Source organism: Arvicola amphibius, chromosome 10 (genome assembly GCF_903992535.2).
Source record: "Arvicola amphibius chromosome 10, mArvAmp1.2, whole genome shotgun sequence".
Taxonomy (NCBI): Eukaryota; Metazoa; Chordata; class Mammalia; order Rodentia; family Cricetidae; genus Arvicola; species Arvicola amphibius.
In genome coordinates, this window is record NC_052056.1 from 70,556,107 (window position 1) to 70,582,969 (window position 26,863).

Consider the following 26,863-nt stretch of genomic DNA (forward strand, 5'->3'; position numbering starts at 1 on the left):
TCTGGAAAGAGGGCAAACAGCTTGTGACGGCAGGAATCTAAAAAGGGCCCCAGTGGTCAGGCAGGGAGAAAGGAGGACTGGACAGAACAGAGAGGCTGCTAAGAGCAGCTGCTGAGTTGGCTTCCAATTCTCTTCAAAACCATCCCGCCAATTCTAGAGGGAAACTTGAATCATGAAGCTAATTACTATACTGTTCCTCTCCTCCAGGCTGCTCCCAAGTTTAGCACAGGAAGAAACCACCCAGGAAATCGACTGCAATGATGAGGATGTGTTTCAGGCTGTAGACGCTGCTCTGAAAAAGTACAATGCTAGGAACCAAACTGGCAACCAGTTTGTGTTGTACCGAGTGACGGAGGGCACTAAAATGGTGAGTGACTGCTTAACCCTGAGATCACTTGTAATTTGTGCTCTCTGGCATGGGAGTAAAGGACGGGAGGTGGCCAGTCCTGGGGTAAGCAATAGCGGCTTCGTGGGTGACCCTTCAAGCAGCGTCCCTGGAAGACAGAACAGCAGCAGGTGGAGATGTTTGAAAGGAACAAGGCACAGGGAAATCCAGCAACTTAATCAGCTTGCGGCAGGAGAATGAGCTGTGTCTGTGAACTCCCAGTTTTAAGTGAGAATTCTGCATGGGCTGAATAAAGGGAGTAAGAAGAGAGTTGTCATCCTTGCCTTGGACCAAGTGAATACCATCGAGTGTGTGTAGCTGATTCTTTGAGGTTGATAACAATGTGTCCATTAGTTTTCTTCAGTTTGGGGGTGTAGGGAGGTTGAGGCAGGGTGTCAGACAGCCTTAGACTGACCATGAGCTTGCAATGGTGCTGATGATAAATGTGAACTTTTCATCTTCCTGCCTGCATCTCCCTAGTGCTTTGATTACATGTGCCTCCAAGCGAGGTTTATGTGGTGCCAGAGATTCAAACCAAGGACATGCTAGGTAGGCAAGGGCTTCACCAGCTTCTCCCCCCGCCTCTAGTCCCGCTCAGCTGGATTTGACTATGCTTTCATTTCTGCCTCAGTCCACTCAGGCAGGAGGTAAATGCAGGAAGGATTCATAAAACAGAGAAAAACAAAATCATTAAGAGTTTTAAAAATAGCTGGGTGAAAGCTGGGCAGTGGTGTGTATGTCTTGAATCCCAGCACTCAGGAGGCAGAGGCAGGTGGATCTCTGTGAGTTTGAGACCAGCCTAGTCTATAGAGCAAGTTTCAGGACAGTTAGGGCTGTTACAAAAAGAAAACCTGTCTCGAAAACAGCAAGATAGATAGATAGATAGATAGATAGATAGATAGATAGATGATAGATAGAGATTGATAGTTTAGATAGATAGATAGATAGATAGATGATGGATGGATAGATAGATGATAGATAGGTAGGTAGACAGAGATTTATAGATTAGATATAGATGATAGGTAGGTAGATAGATAGAGATTGATAGTTTATATATATATACATATACACACACACATATATATATACACACACACAGAGAGAGAGAGAGAGAGAGAGAGAGAGAGAGAGAGAGAGAGAGAGAGAGAGAGAGAGAGAGAGAGAGAGAGAGAGAGAGAGAGATCACAGATTAGAGAGGTGGTCGGTGGTTCAGGGCACTGATGACTGTAGTAGAAGACCTGGGTTCAGTTCCCAGCACCAATGGTCATTCAGAACTGGTGTGGGAGAATTGTCTGTATTCTGTCAATCATGTTTTAAATAAATCTTGATTGGCCAGGCAGGAAGTATAGGTAGGACAACCAAACAGGAAGAAAAGGTGGGGCAATGAGAACATGAGAATGCTGGGAAGGAGGAAGCCTATTCCGCCACAGTCCTGCCTAGACCATGGAAGAAGAAGGATGTAACCTACCCCGCTGAAAAAGGTACTGAACCATGTGGCTAACATAGATAAGGATATGGGTCAATATACATTATAAGAGCTAATATGAAGCCTGAGCTAATGGGCCATTCAGTTTATAACTTATGGAGACCTCTGTGTGATTTTCTTTGGGACTTGCCAGCTGTGGGAACTGGGCAGGACAGAAACCCATATGAGCAGGTCCTCATGCTAAACAAAACCATACATAACTCAGGATCTGGTACCTTTTTTGGCCATGATAGGTACCAGGATACATGTGGTATATGTACATATATTCAGGGAAATGCTCACACACATTTAAAACTTTTTAAAAATGTAGAAGTTTTAAAAAATAAACAGTATAATAAATTCCACTTTTAAAGACTCTTTCTTTGGATTGGTCAAGTTACTACAGCAGGAGAAAAATCTGATGATATGACATGAGAATAAAACAAAAACCCTAATAGATATAGACTGGTTTGTTTTCCAAAGTTAAAACGAGGCTTTTGTTTCTTGCTACAGCATAGCTCACATTCTCCCCCCAGACACTCTGGGCCACTGTGCACTGTTGTCTCCATTGGGTGATGGATGGGTACACGGGAGTTCTGTTCTACGATGTCCCTGTAGTTGGCCTCCCCTCCTGGACACTGGGGATCCAACACAGGGCACATGTCACCCAAGCTCTAAGATGGACCCTAGCCTTTGGGTTTTTTGAGGCAGGGCCTCCTTATGTAGATCTGCTGGCCTTGAACACAAGGCCCTCCTGTCTCAGCTCCCCAAGTGTGGTACCCTGATTACAGGCTTCGTACTATGCCCACCTTCAACCAGACGTTTAAAGACCCAGATATGTACATGTAAGCTAGGTTTCACAAAAAGAGGCAGGGCTAAAACTGGGTGCTGCTTTGGGATTGTTAAGAATATAAGTATATTATGAGCATTCTTCCAAGAAGTATTTATGCAAATGTAAATGTTTAGATTTTAAGAAATGCACCGCTTCTTGAGTCTAAGAAGGACAGGTATTCGTAATGCATCAACTCCCACATATTTGCTGCTGGGTCCAATAAATAACACCAAGTGTTACCTTTGCTTTCCTCAGGTTGGTTCTGACACATTTTACTCCTTCAAGTACCAGATCAAGGAGGGCAACTGCCCTGTTCAGAGTGGCCTCACCTGGCAGGACTGTGACTACAAGGACGCCGAGGAAGCTGTGAGTCTGCTCTTCATTCCAAAGTCCCCAGCCTGCTGCGTGGAACCTTGGGCTCTGTAACATTTAAATGAGAGTGTCAAACTGATAGATCAAACATAAAACTTGTACACATGGTGGGGTACGTCTGAGGATTTAACCCCCATGGGCTTGTTTAAAGCCGGGGTACCTGTCTCCTCAGGCAGCCTACAGTCCTTTACGGTGACAAAATTCAAACTCCTTCCAGCCGTTCTGCAAGAACAATATAAAACCCTTGTCTGTATTCACTCAGTATTTCTTGCCAGCCCTGTCCTGTCCGCAGCCTCCAGTGTTCTGCTCCTAGCTTCTGTGACATCACCTTCGCTGGCCTTGCTGGCCTGTGCCTTATGCCTTCACTAACCTGCTTGTTTCCAGTGCCTTCTGTGTTGCAAGTGACAAGATTTAATTCTTTAGAATTCTTCCATTGTGTATACACACCAACTTCCCTGCTCATTCAACAGCGACAGATTTTCTTAATTACAAGGGCATGCTTTCTATTATTGAGTTTGTTTATGAAGGATGAACATAAACCTTCTACTATATAGAAAATTTAGCCTCATTCTGTCTGAATTCTTGAGAGGACAGAAAAACCAGGAATATGCCAATCATTAAACAGTCTTGTCTTCTCATGAGAAGATGGCCTTAATAAACCAACCAAAGCTTGTGTGTCAAACCCCATAGAGACAACAGATAGGCATTTGGGTTGAGTTCAAGGTCTAGTGAAGAAAAATATGGGAACTCCAACTATACTGGGCCGAAGTACAAATCTTGACTTTGCCTCCTAGTGGTAAGAAGCCACTTGGCTTTCCTCAGTAGGTGCTCTAACCTATTAAAATGAGACAATCTTGGTCTCCCTGGCTGGAGGAGGCTGAAAGGAGATACACTAAACAAAGGATCCTGTTGACAGTAGGCATCTTAAGGAAACTCCAGATCTAGCAGCGGATGGATGCCTTGCACTGGTGAGAAGGGATGGCGGGCAGTCATCTGCCTGAGAAGCAGATATTCATTCTCATGTCTCCAAACTTTGGTAGAGGACTGGAGAGGTGGGTCAGTGGTTAAGAGCTCTTGCAGAAGATCTGGGTTGGGATCCTAGTGCCCAGACAGGTTCCACAAACATCTGTGACTCTAGTTCCATGGGATCTGATGCTGTCCTCTGGCCTCTACAGGCACCAGGATACATACAGGCAAAACATTCACGTACATAAAATTAAATAAATATTTAAGAAAATACGATTAGAAAAAAACCTTTGAATCACAATTAGCAACAAACAGAACTAGCTAGACACACCCATGAGAAAGAAAGATTTGAGCAATTGGCCTCTTTCTTTTCTTTCAGGCCACTGGAGAATGTACAGCAACAGTGGGGAAGAGTGAAACTAAGAAATTCTCTGTAGCTACCCAGACTTGCAAGATTACTCCAGGTGGGTGATACATCAGGGGGATTTCCCTAGTGGTGGCAGTGGGTAGGAGCCTGGAGGGAGAGTAAGCAATTGACATTAATTATTCATATGTACCAGGAACACAACCCAGACCAGACTACCTTACCTTTGCAGACTGTGACAATGGCAATGCCATCTGCAGTGTTAGGACTGTGGCAGATGTGTGGCCAGAGTAGCCCTACCCAGGTTTTTGGATTGGGTCAGGCAGTGTCAATCATCCCCTCAGACCTATTCTGACTCCTCCTGTGTTGTGTCAGCAGGGAGGGTGTGGGTGGAGGCTGGCACAAGATGAGGAGACTTGGACTTCCCTCCAGTCCCACAGCGCCCCCTACAGAGAAGAGACAGTGGGCTTTGAGGTTGTCTCTGACCTGAAATCAGTGCAGGTTTTTATCGTCTTCACTTCCTATTTTCCTTGTCTCGGAAGGGAGAGAGCAGGACTGCACACTTCACAGGACTGGTGTGCTAGAATTTGAGACGATGAAAGACGCAATGCCTGTGCATCATCAGACGTAGACACCAGATGCCAGCGAGAGCTCACGCTCACCAAGCACTTAGGTGCTGCCGTGGATCTAGGCACTTTACATGTATTAATTTCCTCACATGGATCATGTGTTACCTCATTCCACCATTACAGCTTCCCGCCCCCACACAGCATGCCAACACCTCTTGCCAGCTTCTTTCTTCCAGCTCAGGCATCTTCAACATTTTCATAGACATCCTCCCCAATCTCATTTTAGCCTCCTGGTTTTTCTAGCTCCTGCCAACCTCCATGAAATGCTGTCTACACTCTTTCTGTTCTACCTGGTTGTCATTCTTTCATGGAAGTGACACTTAACGTGTCCCTACACCTTAGTTCAGCACCTGGTGTGTGACATCAGGGGCAGATGGACTTCAGGGAAAGGCCCCTCTGGGTTGACTAACAAGAAAACCTCTTGTCTTTTATGCTGGTTGTCTTAGTTAGAGTTTCTGTTGCTGTGATGAGACAGGATGACCATGACAATTCTTACAAAGGAAAGCATGTAGTCTGTGCAGGTTCACTTACAGGTCAGAGGCTCAGTCCATTATCATTATGGCCGGAGCATGGCAGTGTGCAGACAGACATGGTGCTGGCTACATCTTGAGCAGAAGGCAGCAGAAAAAGGACTGTGAGCCTGGAGGGGCTCATGAGCTTAGGAAACCTCAAAGCCCGTGACGCACTTCCTCGACAAGGCCACACCTACTCCTACAGAGCCAAAACTCCTAATATTGTCACACTCTGAGATTGTGGGGACCATTTACATCCAAGCTACCACACTAATCATAGGAACACAGAGAAGAGTGCCTTCCTGCCAGCTCACAGCCATATGCTTTCTACCTGCCAATGATTTGTTTTAGATGATGTATGACATAAAAAATAGAAATAAAAATCTTTTTGGGAGGGTTTTTCTCCAAGAGTTAAAGATCAGGTTGACTTTGTCAGGATTAATGACAGGAAATAAATATAGGGATGCATAAAGGAACTTTAATTAGCACAAAAATTGTGATATATCTGTAATATTTCCCTTTTATAAAATGGTGAGTTAATATATTGTGATCATTAAAAAACACAAAGGCCTAATGATGTAGCTCAGCTAGTGTCACCGTCCTGGAGGCGGTTGGACCTCTGAGCATGGAGTTGATAAGTGAGGCCGACTAAAGTCTCCTGCAATAACCAACTTCATTCAGAGCCTCAGAGGACTTATACCCTGAGGGTTAAGAAAGGTCACTTATACCATGAGGGCCTTGAGACATGGCTCAGATGTTCAGAGCCCTGGCTGTTCTTGCAGAGGTCCTATGTTCAACCCTCAGCTCACAGTCATCTGCAATGAGATCTGGTGCCCTCTTCTGGCATGCAGGCGTACATGCAGCCAGAACACTGCATGCATAATAAATAAGTAAATCTTTAAAAAAAAATCCATGGAAAAGAGAAAGGCCGCATCAGTGAAGTTCCCATGAGCACATGCTGTATACAGTCACAAGGACAAGTTCTGTGGCACTCATGTGTTTCTCCATAGAGGCTTACCAAGGAGAGTTTTGATATTTAATTGACTAAGAAGAACAAGCAGTAAATTTGCTCATATTTGCTACCCTTGGGAGGGGCCCAAAACACATTCCAAGAACAATTCTGTGTTTTGAAGCAACTGAGGTCACAAGACTCTTGCCTTGTTTCTTGGAGTGTTCTCATTGACACTCAGAATTCTCCTCGCATGGCTCCATTCCTGAGCCTTTTTCTGATAAGCCAGTATGTATGCCTGAATGCCTGGGTTCAATCCCCATCACCTCATAAATCAGGCACAGAGGCCTGCAGAGAAAAGTAGAAGAAGGTGGATCAGACTTCCCAGGCCATCCTTAGCTACACAGATAGTTCCACACCAAGACTGAGGTATATTAGACCCATGTATAAGAAGTTAAATAAAAAATATAACATAAAGAACTATTCTTAATATTCTCCACTTTCCCTCTGACTACACAGGAGTCCTACACTTTCATCATGTTTAACTCATGTGGGAGTAATTGGAAAGTCATTTATCAAGAGCTTCTAAATGTTTTATGTTTGGGATGGTGTATATGAGAGATGGAACCATTGTATTCTGTCAATTATATTTTAAATAAATGCTCATTGGTCAGTAGCTAGTCAGGAAATATAAGCCGTACAACCACACAGGAAGTAAAGGCGTGTCAATGAGAACAGGAGTAATCTGGGAAGAAGGAAGCTTTTTCTGCAGTTGTGAGCCTACCACAGAAGAAGCAAGATATGACTGCCTTGCTGAAAAAGGTATTGAGTCATGTGGCTAACATAGATAAGAATATAAAAATAATGGGCTAATATAAGTTGTAAGACGTAATAAGAAGCCTGAGCTAATATGCTAATCAATTTTTAACTAATGTAGAACTCTGTGTGATTTCTTTGGGACTTATCGGCTGCGGGAACTGGGCAGGACAGGAAACTCAGATAACAAATGGCACCCAACATGGGGGCAACTGTATCCACATAAAGCCTGACAGAGCTTGGGAAGTAATTCTGGACAGCAAAGAATAGAGTTAAGCATGGCTCATTGATAGCAGCATTTTCCCAGGGGGGCTCTGCTCGCTAGAAGCAAGTGCTTTCATTTAAGAGAAGCTTCCTGACTCAGCTTTAGTTACAAAACCTTGCAGCTCTTTTAAGAAGCCATAAACACGCCGGGCGGTGGTGGCACACGCCTTTAATCCCAGCACTCGGGAGGCAGAGGCAGGCGGATCTCTGTGAGTTCGAGGCCAGCCTGGTCTACAAGAGCTAGTTCCAGGACAGGCTCTAAAAAAGCTGCAGAGAAACCCTGTCTCGAAAAACCAAAAAAAAAAAAAAAAAAAAAAAAAGGAAAATAAAAGAAGCCATAAACACTTAAATGGTGTTGATGAAAAGCTGACTGCATGCTATTTGATTTTCAGCTGTAGCAGGAAAAAAGCCGTGCCATTTTAAAATGCTGCTTTCTGGTCCATTCTGCCTGTGCAAAGTCTGACTTTTTCAGGCAGGAGGTCTGGCTACAGAGCATTTAAGTGTGGTTTGTGAGCAGACTGCTGCAGCTTTCCTGGTGGCAGGGACTTTGAAACACCATAGATTTGGGCATTTCAAACAGCCAGTACCTCCGCCATAAGTCTGGAATGTCAGAAACCTAAGGAATGGGCTGGATCCAGCTGTCAAAGCCATGGCTTTAATCCTCTCCATACTGCTTAGCAAATTAAAGACTCATGTGGTCAGAAAGAGAGAGAGAGAGAGAGAGAGAGAGAGAGAGAGAGAGAGAGAGAGAGAGAGAGAGAGAGAGAGAGACAGTAAAGAGAGATTCAAAGTCAAAGAAAACCTCTAAATGGTTTACAGTGCATTAAAAAATATTTGCAAGCTTGGAAGAGTAAAGAAAAAGGTTAAAGTCCTTAAAATAAAAAAGGGAGTAGTTGGGTGTGGTGGCACACACTTTAAACCCAACACTTGGAAGACAGAGGCAGGCAGACCTCTGTGAGTTCAAGGAGTAGTGGCACACGCCTTTAATCCCCAACACTTGGGAGGCAGAGGCAGACTGATCTCTGTGAATTGAAGGTGTGGTAGCACACACCTTTAATCCCAGCACTTGGAAGGCAGAGGCAGACAGATCTGTGTGCATTTAAGGACAGCCTGTTTGACAGAGTAAACTCCAGGACAAATTTTGACAAAGAGAAATTCTGTCTCAAATAGCCAAAAATTAAAAATCAAAATAAAAGAAATAGAGGTTAAAATAAAGCCACGTAAGATGAAAAATACACATAGAGTCTGGATACTGTATGTTATTATGTTCAATTTGAATTGTTTAAATGCTGAGGAAGGAAAAACTACTGCTAAAAGATATTTGTTTATAATGCTAATTTTGAAAATACCTTGACTTCAAAATTGAAGTCAAAAGGTATGTTGCCTTGGAGAAGAGGATTTGCTTTTGTTTCCACAGGAAATGAGAGGCTGTGGATTCATTCTGAGTTAAGAAAAATCAGGTTTGATCAAGGAAGAGCACCTGAGAAATTTCTGATAGGAATAGATGACCCAGATTTCAGAGTTCTAAATCCAGAACAGATACAAGATGTTGCCTGAGATGATCAAGCCTCAAAGGATACTCCAGTCAGGACTTGATAATAATTCTAAATTTTCTTTAGGTCCCCATAAGATTATCAGTGCCCCCAAACAACAGAAAGTAGCCTGGAAAAATATGCCCATATTCCCAAAAATTGGACTATGGATATTTTGCTTTATTTAAAAAAGAGTGGGAAGTAGTAAGGGACAATCTTATTCAGTCAATATATTTTAAATAAATGCTAATTGGTCCATAGCCAGGCAGGAAGTAGAGGCGGGACAACCACACAAGAAGTAGAGGCATGTCAATGAGAACAGGAGTAGTCTGGGAAGAAGAAAGCTTTTTCTGTAGTTGTGAGCCTGCCACAGAAGAAGCAAGATATGACTGCTCGCTGTGAAAGGTACCAAGCCATGTGGCTAACACAGATAAGAATAATGGGCTAATATAAGTTATAAGAGTTAATAAGAAGCCTGAGCTAATGGGCCAATCAGTTTTTAACTAATGTAAAACTCTGAGTTATTTCTTTGGGTCTTAACAATTGCAGGAACTGGGCAGGACAGAAAACTCAGACAACACAGAGGCCTGCAGAGAAAAGTAGAGGAAGGAGGATTAGACTTCCCAGGCCATCCTTAGCTACACATAGTTCCAGACCAACACTGGGGTATATGAGACCCATGTCTAAGAAGTTACATAAAAAAATATAACATAAAAATTGCTCTTTCTAGTCTCCACTTTCCTTCTGACCACACAGGAATCTTAGACTCTCATCATGTTTAACTCCTATGGGAGTTATTGGAAAGTAAGTTATTGGGAGTTTCTAAATGGTTTGGGTTGGGGACAGGGTATATGAAAGATGTTTTCAGTTGTTAATGCTGTCTCTTTGTCTGCTCTTTGTCAAGGTAATGGACCCATATTGACATCCCAGTACACCTGTCTGGGTTGTGTACACCCCATACCACCTGGTAGCCCTGAACTGGAGCCTGTCCTGAAACACGCAGTCGAGCATTTCAACAACCACACAAAGCATTCCCACCTCTTTGCTCTTAGAAAAGTAGAAGCAGCCCAGAGACAGGTTTGTTTTTTCAGTTTTTCACAGCATGATATGGTTAAAAATTTGTTAGATTAGCATCTTGTCACATAAAATAAACCTCTGTGGTTCCTGCAGTTTCCCCTGCCAAGAGGAACCTGCTTTGCCTCATGCTTTATGGTACTGGAGTGACCCTCTGTGTTTTCACGAGAATAGTTCTTATAGCAAGGGGCTTTCTCTAGGGCCCAAGTGAGCAGAGTGACCCATACAAAGGGAAGGGTGACACACATCTTCTTCCCTTGGGTTTGTTTGTAAGAAATAGTTTATTTTTATTTCATGAAATTGTCATTCTGGTTTTAGGGTTTTAAAAATCTGTATTACTACTATCTTGTTATCATTAATCAAATACTGTCTCAAAATATTAAATTGGTCCTAAAAAGGTGGACATGACTTCATGGGCACACCCTAAATTATATTTGACACTCGCTCATGGTGGTGAGGTGGAAATAGCTCTCTATTCCATAGCCATCTGATTATCTACCTATCTATGTATTTGGGTTTTTGTTTGTTTGTTTGTTTGTTTGTTTGAGGCAGGGTGTCTCTGTAAAGCCCTGATTGTCATGGAGCTCATTATGTAAACAGGGCTGCCCTCACAATCACAGAGATCTGCCTACCTCTGCCTATGTATCATACTCTACCTTCAGTTTAACTTGCCACTGTGGAAGATTTGTATTTTACCCATCTGTGTCCATGTTCAGAGGTCAGCATGAGGGTGGTATGTGGTCAGTATTGAGAAGGTGGTCAGCATAGGGAGGGTGGGTGGTCAGGATAGGGAAGGGGGTGGCCAGGATAGGGAAGTAGTTGGTCAGCATGGGGAAGGGGGGTGGCCATGATAGGGAAATGGTTGGTCAGCATGGGGAAGAGGGATGGTCAGATGGGGACGGTGCTCTCCATGGGGATCGTATATATCCAGCATGGAGTTGGCAGTCAGTGTGGGGCCTGTCAAGAACAAAGAAGGAGAATTTCACTCCCTGGTGACCTTAGACCAGTAGACTCACCAGGAAAGGTCATTCCCATTTCTCACTCCTCCTGTATAGACAATCCTATTGTTTCACAAAGCTGGAGAAACGTGCCCTCTTGGCAACCTGGAAAAGGACTGTGGGGATTTTATTTCAAGAAATATAATGTATATATGTATATATAGGTGTGTGTTTATATATATGTATATATATATATATAATTTACAATTACATTGGAGTGTTTGTGTGTAATTTGCAGTTACATGGAAGTGTGTGTGTGTGTGTGCATGCACACGTGTGCGAATATACTAAATTTTTACTCAGTGATCCCTTTGCCTGGTAGCAATGATGGTGTGTATTTTCTGAGCACTTACTCAATCCAATTCAATGTTTAAAGATGTTTATAACTTTTGCTCACGTGATTAATATTCAAGCTGAACTTCAAGTACTCACTCAACCTAAAATCATTTCAGGTGGTGGCTGGAATGAAATATGAAATCACCTACTCAATTGTGCAAACTAATTGTTCAAAGGAGCAGTTTCCATTCTTATCTCCAGAGTGCAAATTCCTTGCAGAAGTAGTAAGTAGGCAAAAGTTGAATGATCGTCTTTAACATTTTGTTAAGAGCATGACGGGACTGTCAACTCTGTGGGAAGACTGTTCCTAAAACTGAGATATGGTTTGGTAGTTCGCATCCATGGTCATGGAAGATCTCTGGGTACCATGCTGCTGGGCAGAGACTCTGCACACGTCACACTGAGTATTTACCTTCGCCAGGGATGAGGCCTGGGGCTTGGGCTGCAATCCTCTCCTTGTCTCCTCCGATGTTATGTGTGCTCAGTGTTCCAGCAGGCTGCTCTAGACCCCGGCTCCTTACTTCAGCTCTTCCCTTCCTGTTTCTTCATCTTCTCAATTCTACTTTCATGTTAGTTAACGCATTCTGGGGTTCTAGCCCTCTGGGGATGACATCCTGGCACTCACTGGCCCTAGCTGAATGGGAGAGCTCCAGGGTCAGTGAGAGACTCCATCTCAACCAATAAGGTAGAGAGAAACTAAGAAAGGCCTCTGACATTAACCTTTGGAATCTGAATTTGTGTGTAAACATGTGCACGTGCATGCACACAGATGAAGGTACGCACACCTAATATACAAACAAATAAATCAAGCTACACTAAGCTGAAAATTAGAAGATGTCCTTGCAACTACACTTCTAGATGTCTCCCCAAAGGAACTCAAAAGAAAGCTCAAACAGAGAAAGTCATGTTCCCAGCAGCACTACTCAGAGGACCCAAAAGTATAAACGACCCACGTGCCCAGCAACAGGGGTCCTTCTCAGTTCTGTTGCTGTGATAAAATAATGACCCAAAACAACTTGGGAAGGGAAGGCTTTATTTTATCACAAGTCACAGACTCTCACTGAAGGAAGCCAAGACAAGAATCAAACAGCAGCCCAGAGGAATGAACTGAAGCCCAGAGCTGCTTACTGGTTTGCTGAGCAGGCTGATTCTTGTTCCTCTGAGGAGCGCCTTCCCAGGGGGTAGGACCATCCACAGTGGGCTGGGACCAGTTATGTCAATCATTAATCAAGAAAATGCTGGGGCTGGAAAAATGGCTCAGCACTGAAGAGCGCTTATTGTTTTCCAGAGGACACAGTTTGCATTCTCGGCTGAGCCAAAACCTTCTGGAACTTCAGTTCCAGGGTTTCTGATTCCCTCTCAAGGCCTCAGCGGGCACCAGGCACATGGTGGACACATGCATGTAGGCAAAACACTTGCACATATAAAATAAAATTTAAAAAAAGAAAGAAAAAGATGTTGCACAGACTTGACAACAAGACAATCTGATGGAGGCGTTTCCCAGTTGAGGCTCCCTCTCCACGTGATTCTCATTTGTGTCTAGCTAATAAAAGACTAAGGAGGACAGCAGGTGAATGGATGAATAGCACACTGTATACATACACCAAAGGATGATGCACCTGCAACATGTGTGAACCCTGAAGCATGGGATGAATGAAGTAAGTCAGACACAGAAGTATAAATATTGTATGAAGCCATTTATATGTAATATATAAGGTAAGCAAATTCATAAAGACAGGAAGGAGATGAACATTCAGAGGGGCCACAAAAGGGTAGGATGCTTGTCTATTGCTTACTGGATTTAGAATTTCTGTTGGGGTAAAATTATTTTTCAATGCAGCAGTAAAGGTTGTATAGCATGGTGAATTTTAATTAACAACAGCTAATTCTACAACTTTCAATGTTTTAAATGGAAAAATTTACATTTTATATCTAGACATCCTCTCCATCTTTATATCTTATTTCATATTCACACAATTTATTACCCCTGGCTCAGCGAGAGACCCTTCTCATAAGCTAAGGTGCAGAGTCTGGAGAGGTGGCTCAATGATTAAAAGGAAGCCCTGCTCTTATAGAGGACCTGAGTTTGATTTCCAGCACCCCCATCTCACATCAGGAAGATTACAAACTTCTTTGACTCCAGTGTCAAGAGACTCATCATCCCGCACTTGTGAATACACACAGACACACAGAAACACAGACACACACACACACACACACACAAACAGAGAGAGAGAGAGACAGAGAGAGAGAAACCCACTCACTTACATGTTCACCATGTAGTGAACATTCTTATTTCATGCCCCTCTGTGTTTATTTGTAGCCATAGATACTCTCATGTGCTTCTGGTTTTCTTTTGTTTTCAGCTTCTATTCCCTTTTCTCCCCTTTTCCCTATGCAAGAATTTCTTAAGCAAGCATACTGTCTTTGATTTTTTATTAGTTGTTTGTTTTCAAAATCTATTTTAATTACTGATTTTGAATGACCAGGAAGTTTGGAACTGTAGAGATAACGCCTTTGTGGACATCAATCAAAAAATTGCTGACTTCTTTCAGAACTGTAACATCTCTTCAGGTGAGAAAGCACATAAGGGGTCATGGGGAAGTAATGGGACCTGCCTTCTTACCCAGTTGCACCGTGTCTGTAAAGGGCCAAGGCAACCCAGTGACAGAAGGAACAGTGTGTGCTATCTGGGTCAAGGCCATCTGCAGGGGCAATGCCAGCTGGCTTTCCTTTCCTTTTCTACAAATTGTTCTTAAATGTGGGTCTTTGAGTTGGAGAGGTCTCATTTTAAACCATACATAATGGAATCCCTCCAGATAAAGATGGATTTCCCAGCATGTTAGGATAGGAGGTTGTCTGGGAAAAGCTTATGGCTAAATTGGCATTTCTCAAGAGAGATGACTTCTCCCACAGTTACAAACAGTTCTGCACATGTCATGGCCGGAGGCACTGCTGTGCACAGGTCATGACGAGAAGCACCAAGACACCGCTGTCCACTGCAGCCGCGTTGGAGGCTCATGCATTCATTCCTTTACATTCACCACTGCCTTCCTCTAAGTTACACATTTCTCCCAAGTTTACACTGAAGATGCAAAATTTTAAGCTGGATGCCCAGCACACCCTTGTAATCACATCACTCGGGAAACTGAAGCAGGGGAGCAGAAGTTCTAGGCCAATTTTTGTTCCATGTAGACTTCAAGGCTGGTTTGGGATGATGAATTTCTTTCGCTCTAACCTCACGTTGGGCACCAAAGGTAGCTGGTTGTTTCTTACTCTTTGATTCTTTTGGCTCTTGCAGGGCTTACCACCCAGCTCCCAAATAAATCATACACAGAGTCTTATTCTTCCTTATAAATGCATGGCCTTAGCTTGGCTTGCTTCTAGCCAGGTTTCCTTAACTTAAAGTATCCCGTCTCTCTTTTGCTGCTGGGTTTTTTTCTTTTCTTACTTCTATATCTTACTTTCACTCTTCCTCCATGGCTGGCTGGGTGACTGGTCCTTTCTTTTCTCACTTCTTGATCTCTCCTGCTCTTTCTTCTCTCCTCCCAGATTTTTCTTCCCTTTTATTCATCTGCCTGCCAGTCCTGCCTATGCTTCCTCCTGCCTTGCAACTGGCCATTCAGCTCTTTATGTGACCATCACATGTTTTAGACAGGCAAAGGATCAAAGGATCAAAGAATCAGAGCTTCGCAGAGTTACATACAACGTAAAAGACTGCAACACAGCGTTGCGTCACAGCATAAACAAATGTAACACAGCTTAAATTAATATTTCACATCAGAATCTGCCTTGGGGAGGGGATTAAAACAAGTAGAACATACGGCTCAACATGGTCAAAGGCATGCTTCCCTAAGCATCTGAGCTGCAAGGAAGACAAGAGAGGAAGAAAGTGAGTGTCTCATGGCCCACCATCCCTTAACACTGCTCTGCTCACTTCTCACCTATGAAAATGAGGGTGCTGGGCCTCTGTGTGACGGGAGCCAGGCTAGACTACTCTTTGGGTATACCTACTGACTTTAAATTTGTTTGTTTTTTCAGGAGAGGATTTGACCAAGAGCTGCCTTGGATGCCTTGAGAGTGTTGCTGTAGATAGCCCGGAGTTGAAAGAGCCTCTCGGTCATGCCATCAAAAAGATTAACTCAGAGATTAACCATATTTCCTATTTCAAGATCGATAGAGTGAAAAAAGCCACATCCCAGGTATGTAAACAGACACAAAGATGGGAGGATATAGTCTATGTGCAGATTGGTTGCTAATTTGATTCCGGGTCTTTACTGTGGTTGACGAAACTGTACTTTGTAATTGGATTTCGTGGTTTAAATTTCAACTCCCAACTCTGCTTTGTGCCTGAGTGTCTTCAGACAAGTATCTTTAAAGTTCTCTGTTTGCCGGAAGGTGATATCACAAGCCTTTAATCCCAGCACTCAGGAGGTAGAGGTAGTCATATCTCTGAGTTTGAGGCCAGCCTGGTCTACAGAGCTAATTCCAGGACAGCGAGGGCTACACAAAGAAACCCTGTGTTGAAAAACAAAAAGCAAAACAAACAAATCAAAAGCTCTGTTTTCTACCTGAAAATGTCTGGGGCGAACCTCAAATTAGGCAATGTGTGACAAATGACTTTTCGACTCCAGAAACCTGTACAAAGCCTGGAAACCACTGTAGAGTTAGCAAGGTCCTGGGGAGGAAGAGCAAGGCTTTTACTGTACAAACCCTGGAAACCACTGTACAGTTAGCAAGGTCCTGTGGAGGAAGAGCAAGGCTTTTACTTTCAGTCTTTGCAGGCTCTTTTCTCATAAGAACATTAGTGTAAGGAGTTGTGATGTACACCCATAATCCAAGCTCTCAGAAGCTGAAGCAGGAGGATTGAGCTACAAGTTCTAGGTCAGCTTGGATTATATAGCAAGATCTGATTTAATACACGCACACACACACACACACACACACACAGAGGGGGGATGAGGACTTGGGGGGAAGAAATGCTAAACGCCTTGGACTCAGCCACATCGATAGTCAGTCAGTAAGAGCCCATCACTCTCACATGGCCTTGTTCTTTCTCCCTCCTCTCCCTTTGCCATGGATGCCCTCATGTCTATATCTCTAGGGCCTCAGCTCCACTTTCACACCCTATCATAAAAGCTAGTTACCTCCATCTGTGATCAGTGGATCAGCTATAAAACAGACTCTATCCTTGGTGACTCTGTGTGGTTATGAAAATCTCAGCCTTTGTGGCACCATCTGTAAAATGAATACCTGGATTAAAAAGTCAGACCCTCTAACAGCGCTGGTTATCTATAATCTTACTGTGCAAGGACAGATTCCTCCTCTAGAGACTTGAGCCTCCTTCCCTAGATACAAGGTAATCAAGCTAGAGCCAAACTGTTAAAGAAACCGACGAGACCTTTGTAATCTAGTAAGAAAATGCCCATCATTTGGCTTACTAGTTGGATTTCTAGGCATCTGAAACAAGAGGCTTCATACATAGCCATAGTCATTTTCATTTCCATTAAAGAGAAAAGATGTGGTAAAATGTCACACTGTCTGGGTGAATGTGGTTGCTCAGATGACAAAGGCACTTTCTATCCCTGCCCGACAGACAGCCTTAATCCCATCCCTGGAACTCATATGGGTGCAAGGAGAGAATCGATTTCACGGAGTTGTTCTCTGACTTCCACACACATGCCATGGCACACACACACACCCACTCCACCCCACCACATCCGCACTGATAATAATAACAGGACCAACAATATGGGAATGATTAAATGAAGCCTACCTTAGGCAGAGACTTCAAGGCATCTCTGTAAGGAGTGTTCGGTGGGGGAGTGTCTTGTGATTAGTAGCCAACAAAAAGCAGACTGTAAAAAGAAATCCATGAGTTGGGCAGTGGTGGTGCTCGCCATTAATCCCAGCACTCAGAAGGCAGCAGCAGGTGGATCTCTGTGAGTTCATGGCCAGTCTGGTCTACAAAGTGAGTTCCAGGACAGCCAGGGCAGTTACAGAGAGAAACCCTGCATCTTCTGCATCTTAAAACGAAAGAAAGAAAGCAAAAAAGAAAGAATGAAACAAACAAAGGAAGGAAGAGAGGGAGGGAGGGTGGGACAAGGAGGGAGGGAGGAAAGGGAGGAGGGAGAGAGATGGAAGGGGGAGGGAGGGAGGGAGGGAGGGAGGAAGGAAGGAAGGAAGGAAGGAAGGAAGGAAGGAAGGAAGGAAGGAAGGAAAAGAATGCACTGATGCCACAGCTGCGCCTACAGAAAGCAACACTGAAAAGAGATGAGTGGGTGGGGTGCTGGGTGCCTCCACTCTCCACAGTGGTGGGTTTAGAATGTGGCACAAGGGTCTACTTATTCTCATCTTTCTAGTTTCCTCCGTTTTTTCACCAAAAAGAGTAGACAAACTTTATTAAAATAAATCTCAACTGACATTTGAACTCTGTGTGATGCTCACAGCACTGAGACTTACTGATGTCACAGGCCAGCTCCCTCAAAGGGGCTGGTGCTTTATACTGTTGTGCTTTGTGCTTTCTTTACTTCTTGTTTGATGGTCCTGCTGTCCGATGAAATTTCTTTATTCTTAGCGATGTCAGAATTATGGGTGGTCATGTACTGCACATCCAAGGCTTGGGTCTAGGAGCCCTTCATTCATTCCCCTTATTCTACTTCACCCTCGTATGTGTGTGTGTATGTATGTGCTTGTGTGTACAAGTGTGTGTGCGCATGTGTGTGTGTGAAGAATGCCAAGGGAACACTTTGAAGTGAGAAAGACAAAAAAGGAGAGTGAGAGAGAGAGAGAGAGAAGAAGGGGAGAGAGAGATGGAGATAGAGAGGAAGGGAGAGGGAGAGAGAGGAAGTGAGAGAGAGATTGGGAGGGAGAGAGAGGGAGAGAGGAAGTGAGAGAGAGAGTATGGGAGGGAGAGAGAGGGAGAGAGGGAGGGAGGGAGGGAGAGAGAGAGAGAGAGAGAAAGAGAGAGAGAGAGAGAGAGAGAGAGAGAGAAGAGGTTTTTTTTTAAAAAATTGCCATTTAGGAATGAACTATGTGCTTGGAGAGAGGACCTCATGACAAGGGCCCTAGGATCCAGCCCTTGAGGCAGGAGACCACTAAAAAGGATGTAGTCTTGATTCTCCTCCTCCCAGCATGGACCAAGTGTGCACTTGCTCAACAGCAGGTGTCTGCATGTCCTCAATCCTTGGTGGTCTGGAAAACTGAGAATGATGTTGTTCTCCTTTGTCAAAGCATCCCTCTTTGCTTATTAGCAACATTAAACCATTTTAATGACTGGTACACATCATAATTTCTTTTCTCAGATACTCAGCCCAATATCCAATTTTCAAATTTCAGCTTTATGCTCATGGCAAACTTTATCCTGCATCAGTTTTAATCCTTTGACTTTTCACTTTGCTTATTGTGCTATCTTATTTATCTTTTTAATAAACTTGAATAAGCAATAAAAACATCACACAACAAAATTAACAACACCCAAAGTCCTTAATGAACTTATACTAATATAATTGGCATCAAAACAGAAGCTGTGGAGCTTCATGTTGTTTTATGTTTTCAGCATCAAATTTATTTTATGTACTTATTCTTCCCCAAAATCAAAAAAATCCATGACAGAATTAGCACTAAAAAATTAGTTTTATATCTTCTTGTTCTCTTTTCCTCATCTTATACTATACAGAAATATACATTGATTTATATATATTATTGGTGAGGTTTCTCATCTGAAAATATGTGACATATTTCTTTCTGAGATTATGTGACCCGAGTTAATATTTATTACACAGTCTAAGTCACATTTTTTGAAATTTTTTAATTCCATTTTTTCTAATGAGCTGAGTAATACTCCAATGAACATACATATGTACTAAATTTTCATTATTCATTTGTTTGTCAATGAGCAACCAGACTTATGTCAATTCTTTACTATAATTAATAAACAGTCATAAACACGGGGTATAAATATCTATGGTAGGGTGTGGAGCTCTCTGGACATATGCACAGAGTGAAATACATAGGTCATATAATAGTTCTACTTTTTTTTAAAGGAACGATCAGAATGATTTCTTAATGGCTGTATTTTGCATCTCCACCAGCAGTGAATAAGGGTTCATTTCTCTCCATATCCTCTCCAGCTTTTTGTTGGATGAATGGTAGCCATTCTGAGTGGGAGAAGGCATTATCTCCAAGTAGTTGTAACTTGTGTTTCCCTTAGTGCATGTGGATACCGAACACTTTTTAGAATAGTTATTGGTCATTTGTGTTTCTTTTTTAAAAAGCTGCCTGTTTGTCGAGTGACAGTTTTATTCCCTTGGCATTGAATGCCTGCAGTTCTTCGTAAATTCTGGATATTAGCTCCTTGTCTGACATGTAGCTGGTGGAGAGCACCCCATGCTGTGGGCTGTGTGTCCTCTGCTGGTTGTTTCTGTAGCCGTGCAGGCCATTCTCATCTACTCTCTTCTGTTGAGACTTGGGGCTGATTCCTGAGCTGTTGGTCTCCCTGTCTGCTTCTGTGCCAGTTGTAGGCTGCTGCTAACACTATGGGTATATATTATACAGATTTGAGGTCAAGTATTACAATACCTTCAGCATTGTTCTTACCCCTTAGGATTGCTTTGGACATTCTCTCTTTTGTGGTTACATATAAATTCTTGTATTATTTTATCTAAGCCTGTGAAATATGACATGATATTTTTATATGTATTGTATCACTTCTGTATATTTTTTGGTAGTGTAGACATTTTTACAATATTAATTGTGCCTATCCAAGAATATGGATCTTTTCTATTGTCTAGTACCTTCTGCAATTTCATTTTCCAATATCTTGAGAATTTCACTGTGGAGGTCTTTGACATCTTTTGCTAGATATGTTCCTAAGTACTTTTATATTTCTTTTATTTTTGAAACAGGATCTCATTATATAGTCCAGGCTGTCCTGGAACTTGCTGTGTAGACCATACTGGCCTCAAACTCACAGAGATCTACTAGGTTCTCTTCCCAAGTGCTGGGATTAAAGCATGGCCCACTGTGCTATGTCATTTACCCTTATTTTTGTTCCATTGTAATGTGTTATGTTTTGTTTTATCTTATTATATTATATTTTATTTATTTTATTCCTTAGAAGTCTTTGTTTCCTGTTTTCCCAAGACAGGGTTTCTCTGCGTAATAGCCCTGGCTGTCCTGGAACTGGGCCTGCAGGTCAGGCTGTCCTCAGAATCACAGACGTCCTCCTGTCACTGCCTCCCGATTACTGGGATTAAAATCATGTGCCACCACTGCCTTACCTTGCTCTGATTTTTGAGAAATGATTTTCATCATTGTCTAGCACTATACAGATTTCTTTTACTTTAGGCTTGCTCCCACTATGTTTCTCCTAGAAATGCCCCTCCATTTTTTGAGTTTCAAGTACAGTTGGAACTTATATTGACACACAGCATTCTTTACAAGGAAGATAAAACAGATAGATAGATAGATAGATAGATAGATAGATAGATAGATAGATAGATAGACAGACAGATAGATAGATGATAGATAGATATATAGATGATAGATAGATAGATAATAGATGGATAGATAGATAGATAGATAGATAGATAGATAGATAGATAGATAGACAGATAGATAGATAAACAAAAGTTGGCACAGTGGCTTCATGAACTGCAAACCTTGATCAGAACACCAGGGGTGGTGGCAGTGTGGATGCAGTCTTGAACCCCTACTAGCTGTGTTGCATTCCCCCCCACAAGCTCTGAATTAAGTTGAGCTGTCAGCACCTGGAAGCCACGATGGCAACTCACACCTGTAATTCTAGTACTTGGAAGGTTGAGGCAGGAGGTTTGTGAATTTGACAGCCACTAGCTACAGACCACTCTGTGTTTATAATGAGATTATTTCCCAAATAAAAAAATAAAATTTAAAACATTGAGAATATAGGTCAATAGTAGGTACCTGGTGACTACTAGCACCCATCCCTAGTACAACAAAGGTAAAAACATAAAATCATAAAAAACTATAAAAGGTTTCAGATGTTTTTTACAAAATGGGATTGTGGTGTAAGTGTGTAATTCTCCTTTTTTTTCAGTAAGAACTGTTCTTCCAGGTCAACATGTACAGATGCATTCTTTGCAATAGCTATGTAATACTCCAAAGATGCACAAATACGGTTCAATCCTTTAATATATAATTGGATCACAAAATTAGGCTACTGATTATAGACAAGATTGTGTAGTGTTTAAAACTGTTACCAAAGACAATGAGGAGGACCCTAAGAGGGACAAACATGGATCTACCCAGGAGGAGAAAAAGACAAGATCTCCTGAATAAATTAAGAGCGTGTGGATCACAGGATAGGGTAGAAAGGGAGAGAGGAGGAAATGAGGGGAGCAGAGAAAATGTTTAGCTCAATAAAAAATTTAAAAAACTGTTACTAAATACTTAACTGGAAAGGCTGCTCAGATGGCTCAGTGGTTTAGAGGACTGCCTCCTCTTATGTAGGACTGAAGTTCAGTTCTCATGACCAACATGATATCCCTCAACCCTTGTAACTCCAGATGTCCTCTTCTGAGCTCTGAGGACACAATTGCACCTGTGTGTTGCACAGATGTACATGCAAGAACACCCACACAGCCAAGTGGTAGTAGGACATGCCTTTAATGCCAGCACTTAGTGGAGGCAAAGGCAGTTGGATATCTGTGAGTTTGAGGCAAATCTGGTCTACAAAGCGAGTTACAGAACAGCAGGACAGTTTCATGAAGAAACCCTGACTCAAATAATAATAATAATAATAATAATAATATAAAATAATAATAAGAAGAAACAATAGATATTCTAAAATTTTCCTAATTGCACATTAATCTAGGTAAGAATTTACTGATTCAGTATTTGGCAGCAAGACAACAAAAATTGTTTAAAGAAAATATTTTGAGATTGCACTTCCATACCTCGGATTGTATTGTAACTTAAGTCTTGAATCCCTGGTGAACGCAGTTTGCAGCTCTTGAGCCTTAAAATTGGTATGTGTGGAAGAAAGTAAACATTGTAGCCAGCTTTTCTTGGACTCTACCCAACTAATATCAAGAAATCCTAGCTATGCATACAAACCTAAAGTCTGTATCAACTATTGATAGCTTGGGGTGTATGACTATTAAAATTATCAGTGCATAATTAAAATGTCAAGGTTCTTACCTTTAACTCATTGAGTAAAAAAGTTTAATTTGTTACACTAATCCTTATTAAAAACTTATCTTGGTTTTAACCTGTAAAGATTGTTTCTTGTACCTGCTTAATAAAATGCTGATTGGCCAGTAGCCAGGCAGAAGGAAGTATAGGCAGAATGATCAGGAGGAAGAGGAGGCTGGGCAACAGGAACAGGAGAAATTTGAGAAGAAATCAGCTCAGTCTGTAGCCGTCACCCAGACATAGAGGACACAGGTGAGAATGCCTTGCTGATGAAAGGTACCAAGACACGTGGCTAACATAGACAAGAATTGTGGGTTAAGATGTAAGAATTAAGCAATAAGAAACCTGAGCTAATAGGACAACCGGTTTATGTAGACCTCTGTGTATTTCTTTGGGACTGAATGGCTGGGGGTCGACTGTGTGGGACAGAAACCTCTGTCAACATTGTTCTAATTAACTTTACAGGTGGTAGCTGGAGTGAGGTATTTTATTGAGTTCATAGCCAGAGAAACCAACTGTTCAAAGGCGAATAACATGGAACTGGGACCAGATTGTGTTGTCAAGTCCCCTGGTGTGAGTAGCAGGGGGCTGGGTGATGCTTTAAAATTCATTGCTCACGGGCCTCATGACTAACAATTTTCCTCTTGACTTCTGCTTTTCTTATCAGAACGGTCTCAGCTGTAATGCTGACATATACATGAGACCATGGGAGAACAAAGTTGAACTGACTGTCAAGTGCCAAGATATACAAGTGGTAGGAGCTCAATTGCGGTCAGCTTGGGGTCAATTCTGCCTATGATTCCTACAAATCATATCTGGGAATTCAAAATGAATCATTACTGAAAATAAACTGGGGGGAGGGGGTATCTTTCTTAAAATAGTAAGAAGTTATACATTTCTATGCTGATCTACCCTGTGTTTTAATAGATCTTCGAGGGGCTCACACACATGATTCATGTCTGTAAGGCATGACTCTACATCATCCTTTCAAGTCTTTACAGAGTACCCCATGCAAATACTGCTTTGTGAGTTGTCAAAGATGGGACACTAAGATTTGAAATGCCAGCCAGGCCATGGTGGCTCACGCCTTAAATCCCAGCACTCAAGAGGCACAGGCAGACATATCTGTGAATTTGAGGCCAGCCTGGTCTCCAAAGTGAGTTCCAGGAGAGCTAGAGCTGTTACACAGAGAAACCCTGTCTCTAAAAACAAAAACAACAGCAACAATAAAAACAGGACAAAGAAAAAGATTGGAAAAGCTGTGAGGCTCCAAAGTGATTACATCACTATATCCCTTGTCCCAGGCTCTGCAAAGCAAATGTCTAGCACATTCTCACCAGTCCTTAGGGCCCTGGGAGGCAGTGCTGCTATTTTGATTTTACAGAAAAGTGAAGGTAGTTTCTACAGCATGGAGAGCAGGTCAAATCAGAGCTAACCCTTTCCATCCTGATCCTCACGGCTAGAAGATCTGGCTTGAACATTGGCTTCACCTGTCTCTTCTCACAGGTGGTGAAAGTGGAGGTGGATCATATTCACGAAACCATGCTTTCGTGCAAGTTGCCGCCTCTCTCTCTCTAGTTTAGGTCCTTGTCGTTTGTATACTGTCTCTAAATCATTGTAAAAAGCCCTGTGATCAAGCTTGCGAGTAAGCTCCAGGGTGGTTCAGCCGAAAAAGAGAAATTGTGACGCTGCTCAGGCCTTTAAGCATAAAAGCAGTAATAATTGCTGCAGAAATGATATCAGGCGGGGCTGTGGTGGCACATGCCTTTAATCGCAGCATTTGGGAATCAGGGACAGGCAGATCTCTGTGAGTTTGAGGCCAGCCTGGTTTACAGAGCGAGGGCCAAAGAAGACTCCAAAGCTACAGAGAAAATCTGTCTCAAAAAACAAACAAACAACAAACAAAAACAAGAAAGAAATTAAAACAGCTACAAACAGTGTACTATTACATAGTTCAACCACCCAGTTTTTCTAAATGAAGAAAAACTCTTAGCCTTGGAGTATCATTAAGAGCAATAGGCAAGCAAGGTTGGGGATGTATCAGTGGTTGAGTACTAGTCCAACAGGTATAAGGTCTGGACTTCAGTCTCCAGTATCACAAAGTCCATAAATCTTAAGAACAATTAAAAGAGAAGAAATATTGTTAATTCATTTTTGTAGAAAATTAATATTGTATTTAAAATCTGGCAAAAATCACCCCATTGTAAGCCAAAATGGCATCACCAGGATCTTAATCTCTGCTTCCCTCATTGACAACCTGATTCTAACAATGCTCATCTTAATATTCCTCTCTAGATGACGAGGAGACCTCCAGGCTTTTCACCTTTCCGGTCAGTCCAAGTCCAAGAAGCAAAAGAAGGAACAACTGTAAGTCCACGCTATACTGCCATGGTGCAAGAAGAGCAGGATGCAGAGCATGAGCATAGACCCGCTGATGAGCATGAGAAACAGAAAAAGCATAGATTTACCACAGTCATAAGCATGGGCATGACCAAGGCCATTGGCTCCCAAAGACATGTGGCCTTGGCCATGTTCATCAGAAGCAACATGGCCTTGGCCATGGACATCAGCTTAAATTGGATTATATTAAACCCCAAAGGGAAGACAGTTTTGATCATGAACATAAAACAGAACGTGTTCATAAGCATGGTCATGGCCATCGTAAACACAAAAATCATCAAGAAACAGTGGCAAGCACACTGAGGAGAGAGCAGAGCCTTTGGCAAGCACTTCTGAAGGCAGCTTTACATCCTCTACACAGACACAGGGGAAAACCACCCTTAACCCTCCCCTAGCTCAGCCCAGTGTCACGGTTACCACTTCTGACTGCAAAACTACATCTTTTTGTACCTATTGGTGAGTCCCCCCAGGCTCATTGGACAATTACATACCCATGGACACTAAGATAAATGGACCTGTAGGGAGAAGGAGACACTAACAGGTATGGGAGGGAGAAAAGAGATAGTGGGGTTAAAAATAATTAGAACTCGCCAGGTGGTGGGGGTGCATACATTAATGCCTGTACTAGGTAGGCAGAGGCAGGCAGATCTCCGTGAGTTCGAAGCCAGCCTTGTCTGCAGAGAAAGTTCCAGTATAGCTCTAAAAGCTACACAGAGAAACGCTGTCTTGAAAAACCAAAGTAAAAACATAATCAGAAATATATATATGTGAAACTGTCAAAGAACAACATATGTGTGTGCACATATAAATATGTATGTATACATAAATGAATATATGTGAAATTGTCAAAGAAAAATTTAGTTTTCTAAAAATATTATTGACAATAAACAACCAAAACATATATAAAAATGAAAAGTTTGACAATACTATAAGGATTAATGGGACTGAAGAGATGGCTCAGCAGTTACGAGCACTCACCGGCTGCTCTTCCAGAGATCCTGAGCTCAGTTACCAGCAACCACATGGTGACTCATGGTGGTAAAGAGATCTGGTGCCCTCCTCTGACATAAAGTTATACATGCAGAAACAGCACTCATATACATTATAAATAAATCTTTAAAAGAAAGAATCCCCGAAATGTGAACGAGACAGGAAGGGATTTCCACACCACTGAACAAATGGTATCAAGGGATTCCCGTACTGCAGAGCTGCTGTAAACCTTGGATTTAAAAAAAGCAAAATATCTACAGACAGGAATAGAGTCAAGAGCAGGAAGGGAAAGTAAAGATGTGGCTTTCACAACCACGCCATGCTGCAAATGCACTCATTGCTGCTGCTGGTGTTTACTGGAAGCATTGAGCTCCGAGTGATTCTTTCATTTTAATATTGTCTACATTTTAAAATAAAGAACCAGTGACACCAGGAAACATTCTCACCTTCTCAACCAGCTGATCATTTTTGCAAATATTGATCATGAACATCAAATTAATAGAGTTTTGCTATACTTTCAGAGGCTTGCAAACGCCTGTGAGTACAAGGGCAGAAGCTCAGGGGCAGGGGCAGAGTCAGCACCTGGGAGTGAGGCAGAATCTTCACACTTGGCACAATAGCCCCAGCATGACCCCAAGTGGACAGAACAGAAGATTCATGGGATACATGTAATATGGAAGAATGTACCTTCATCACTCTGCCTCTGCGTGAAATAAAATTCAGACTTGATGAATTCACAGTGGTCTCCTTTAAGCCACACCTGTACTGTAGCAAACTGAAGCCATCACCAAAGCTTGAGTCCGG

The 26,863-nt window shown here is 42.4% G+C and overlaps 2 protein-coding genes across 3 annotated transcripts in view; both read left to right on the forward strand.

The window, feature by feature from the left end:
• Positions 1-26,792, forward strand: LOC119824900 (T-kininogen 2-like). Of its 2 annotated transcripts, none has more exons than XM_038345476.2 (11): positions 1-367; positions 2,938-3,048; positions 4,400-4,484; positions 9,991-10,163; positions 11,611-11,718; positions 13,969-14,068; positions 15,536-15,696; positions 23,135-23,242; positions 23,337-23,423; positions 24,965-25,036; positions 26,581-26,792. In XM_038345476.2, the coding sequence occupies exons 1-11, from the start codon at positions 173-175 to the stop codon at positions 26,677-26,679; spliced, it is 1,299 nt and encodes a 432-aa protein (XP_038201404.1). In that variant the 5' UTR covers positions 1-172; the 3' UTR covers positions 26,680-26,792. The 2 variants fall into 2 exon arrangements, with proteins under 2 accessions (XP_038201404.1, XP_038201406.1); XM_038345478.2 differs by having other exon boundaries at positions 2-367; positions 13,984-14,068.
• The window catches only part of LOC119824902 (histidine-rich glycoprotein-like), a 68,516-nt gene that overhangs the window by 10,070 nt on the left and 31,583 nt on the right, over positions 1-26,863 (forward strand). The gene's annotated exons all lie outside the window — the stretch shown is intronic.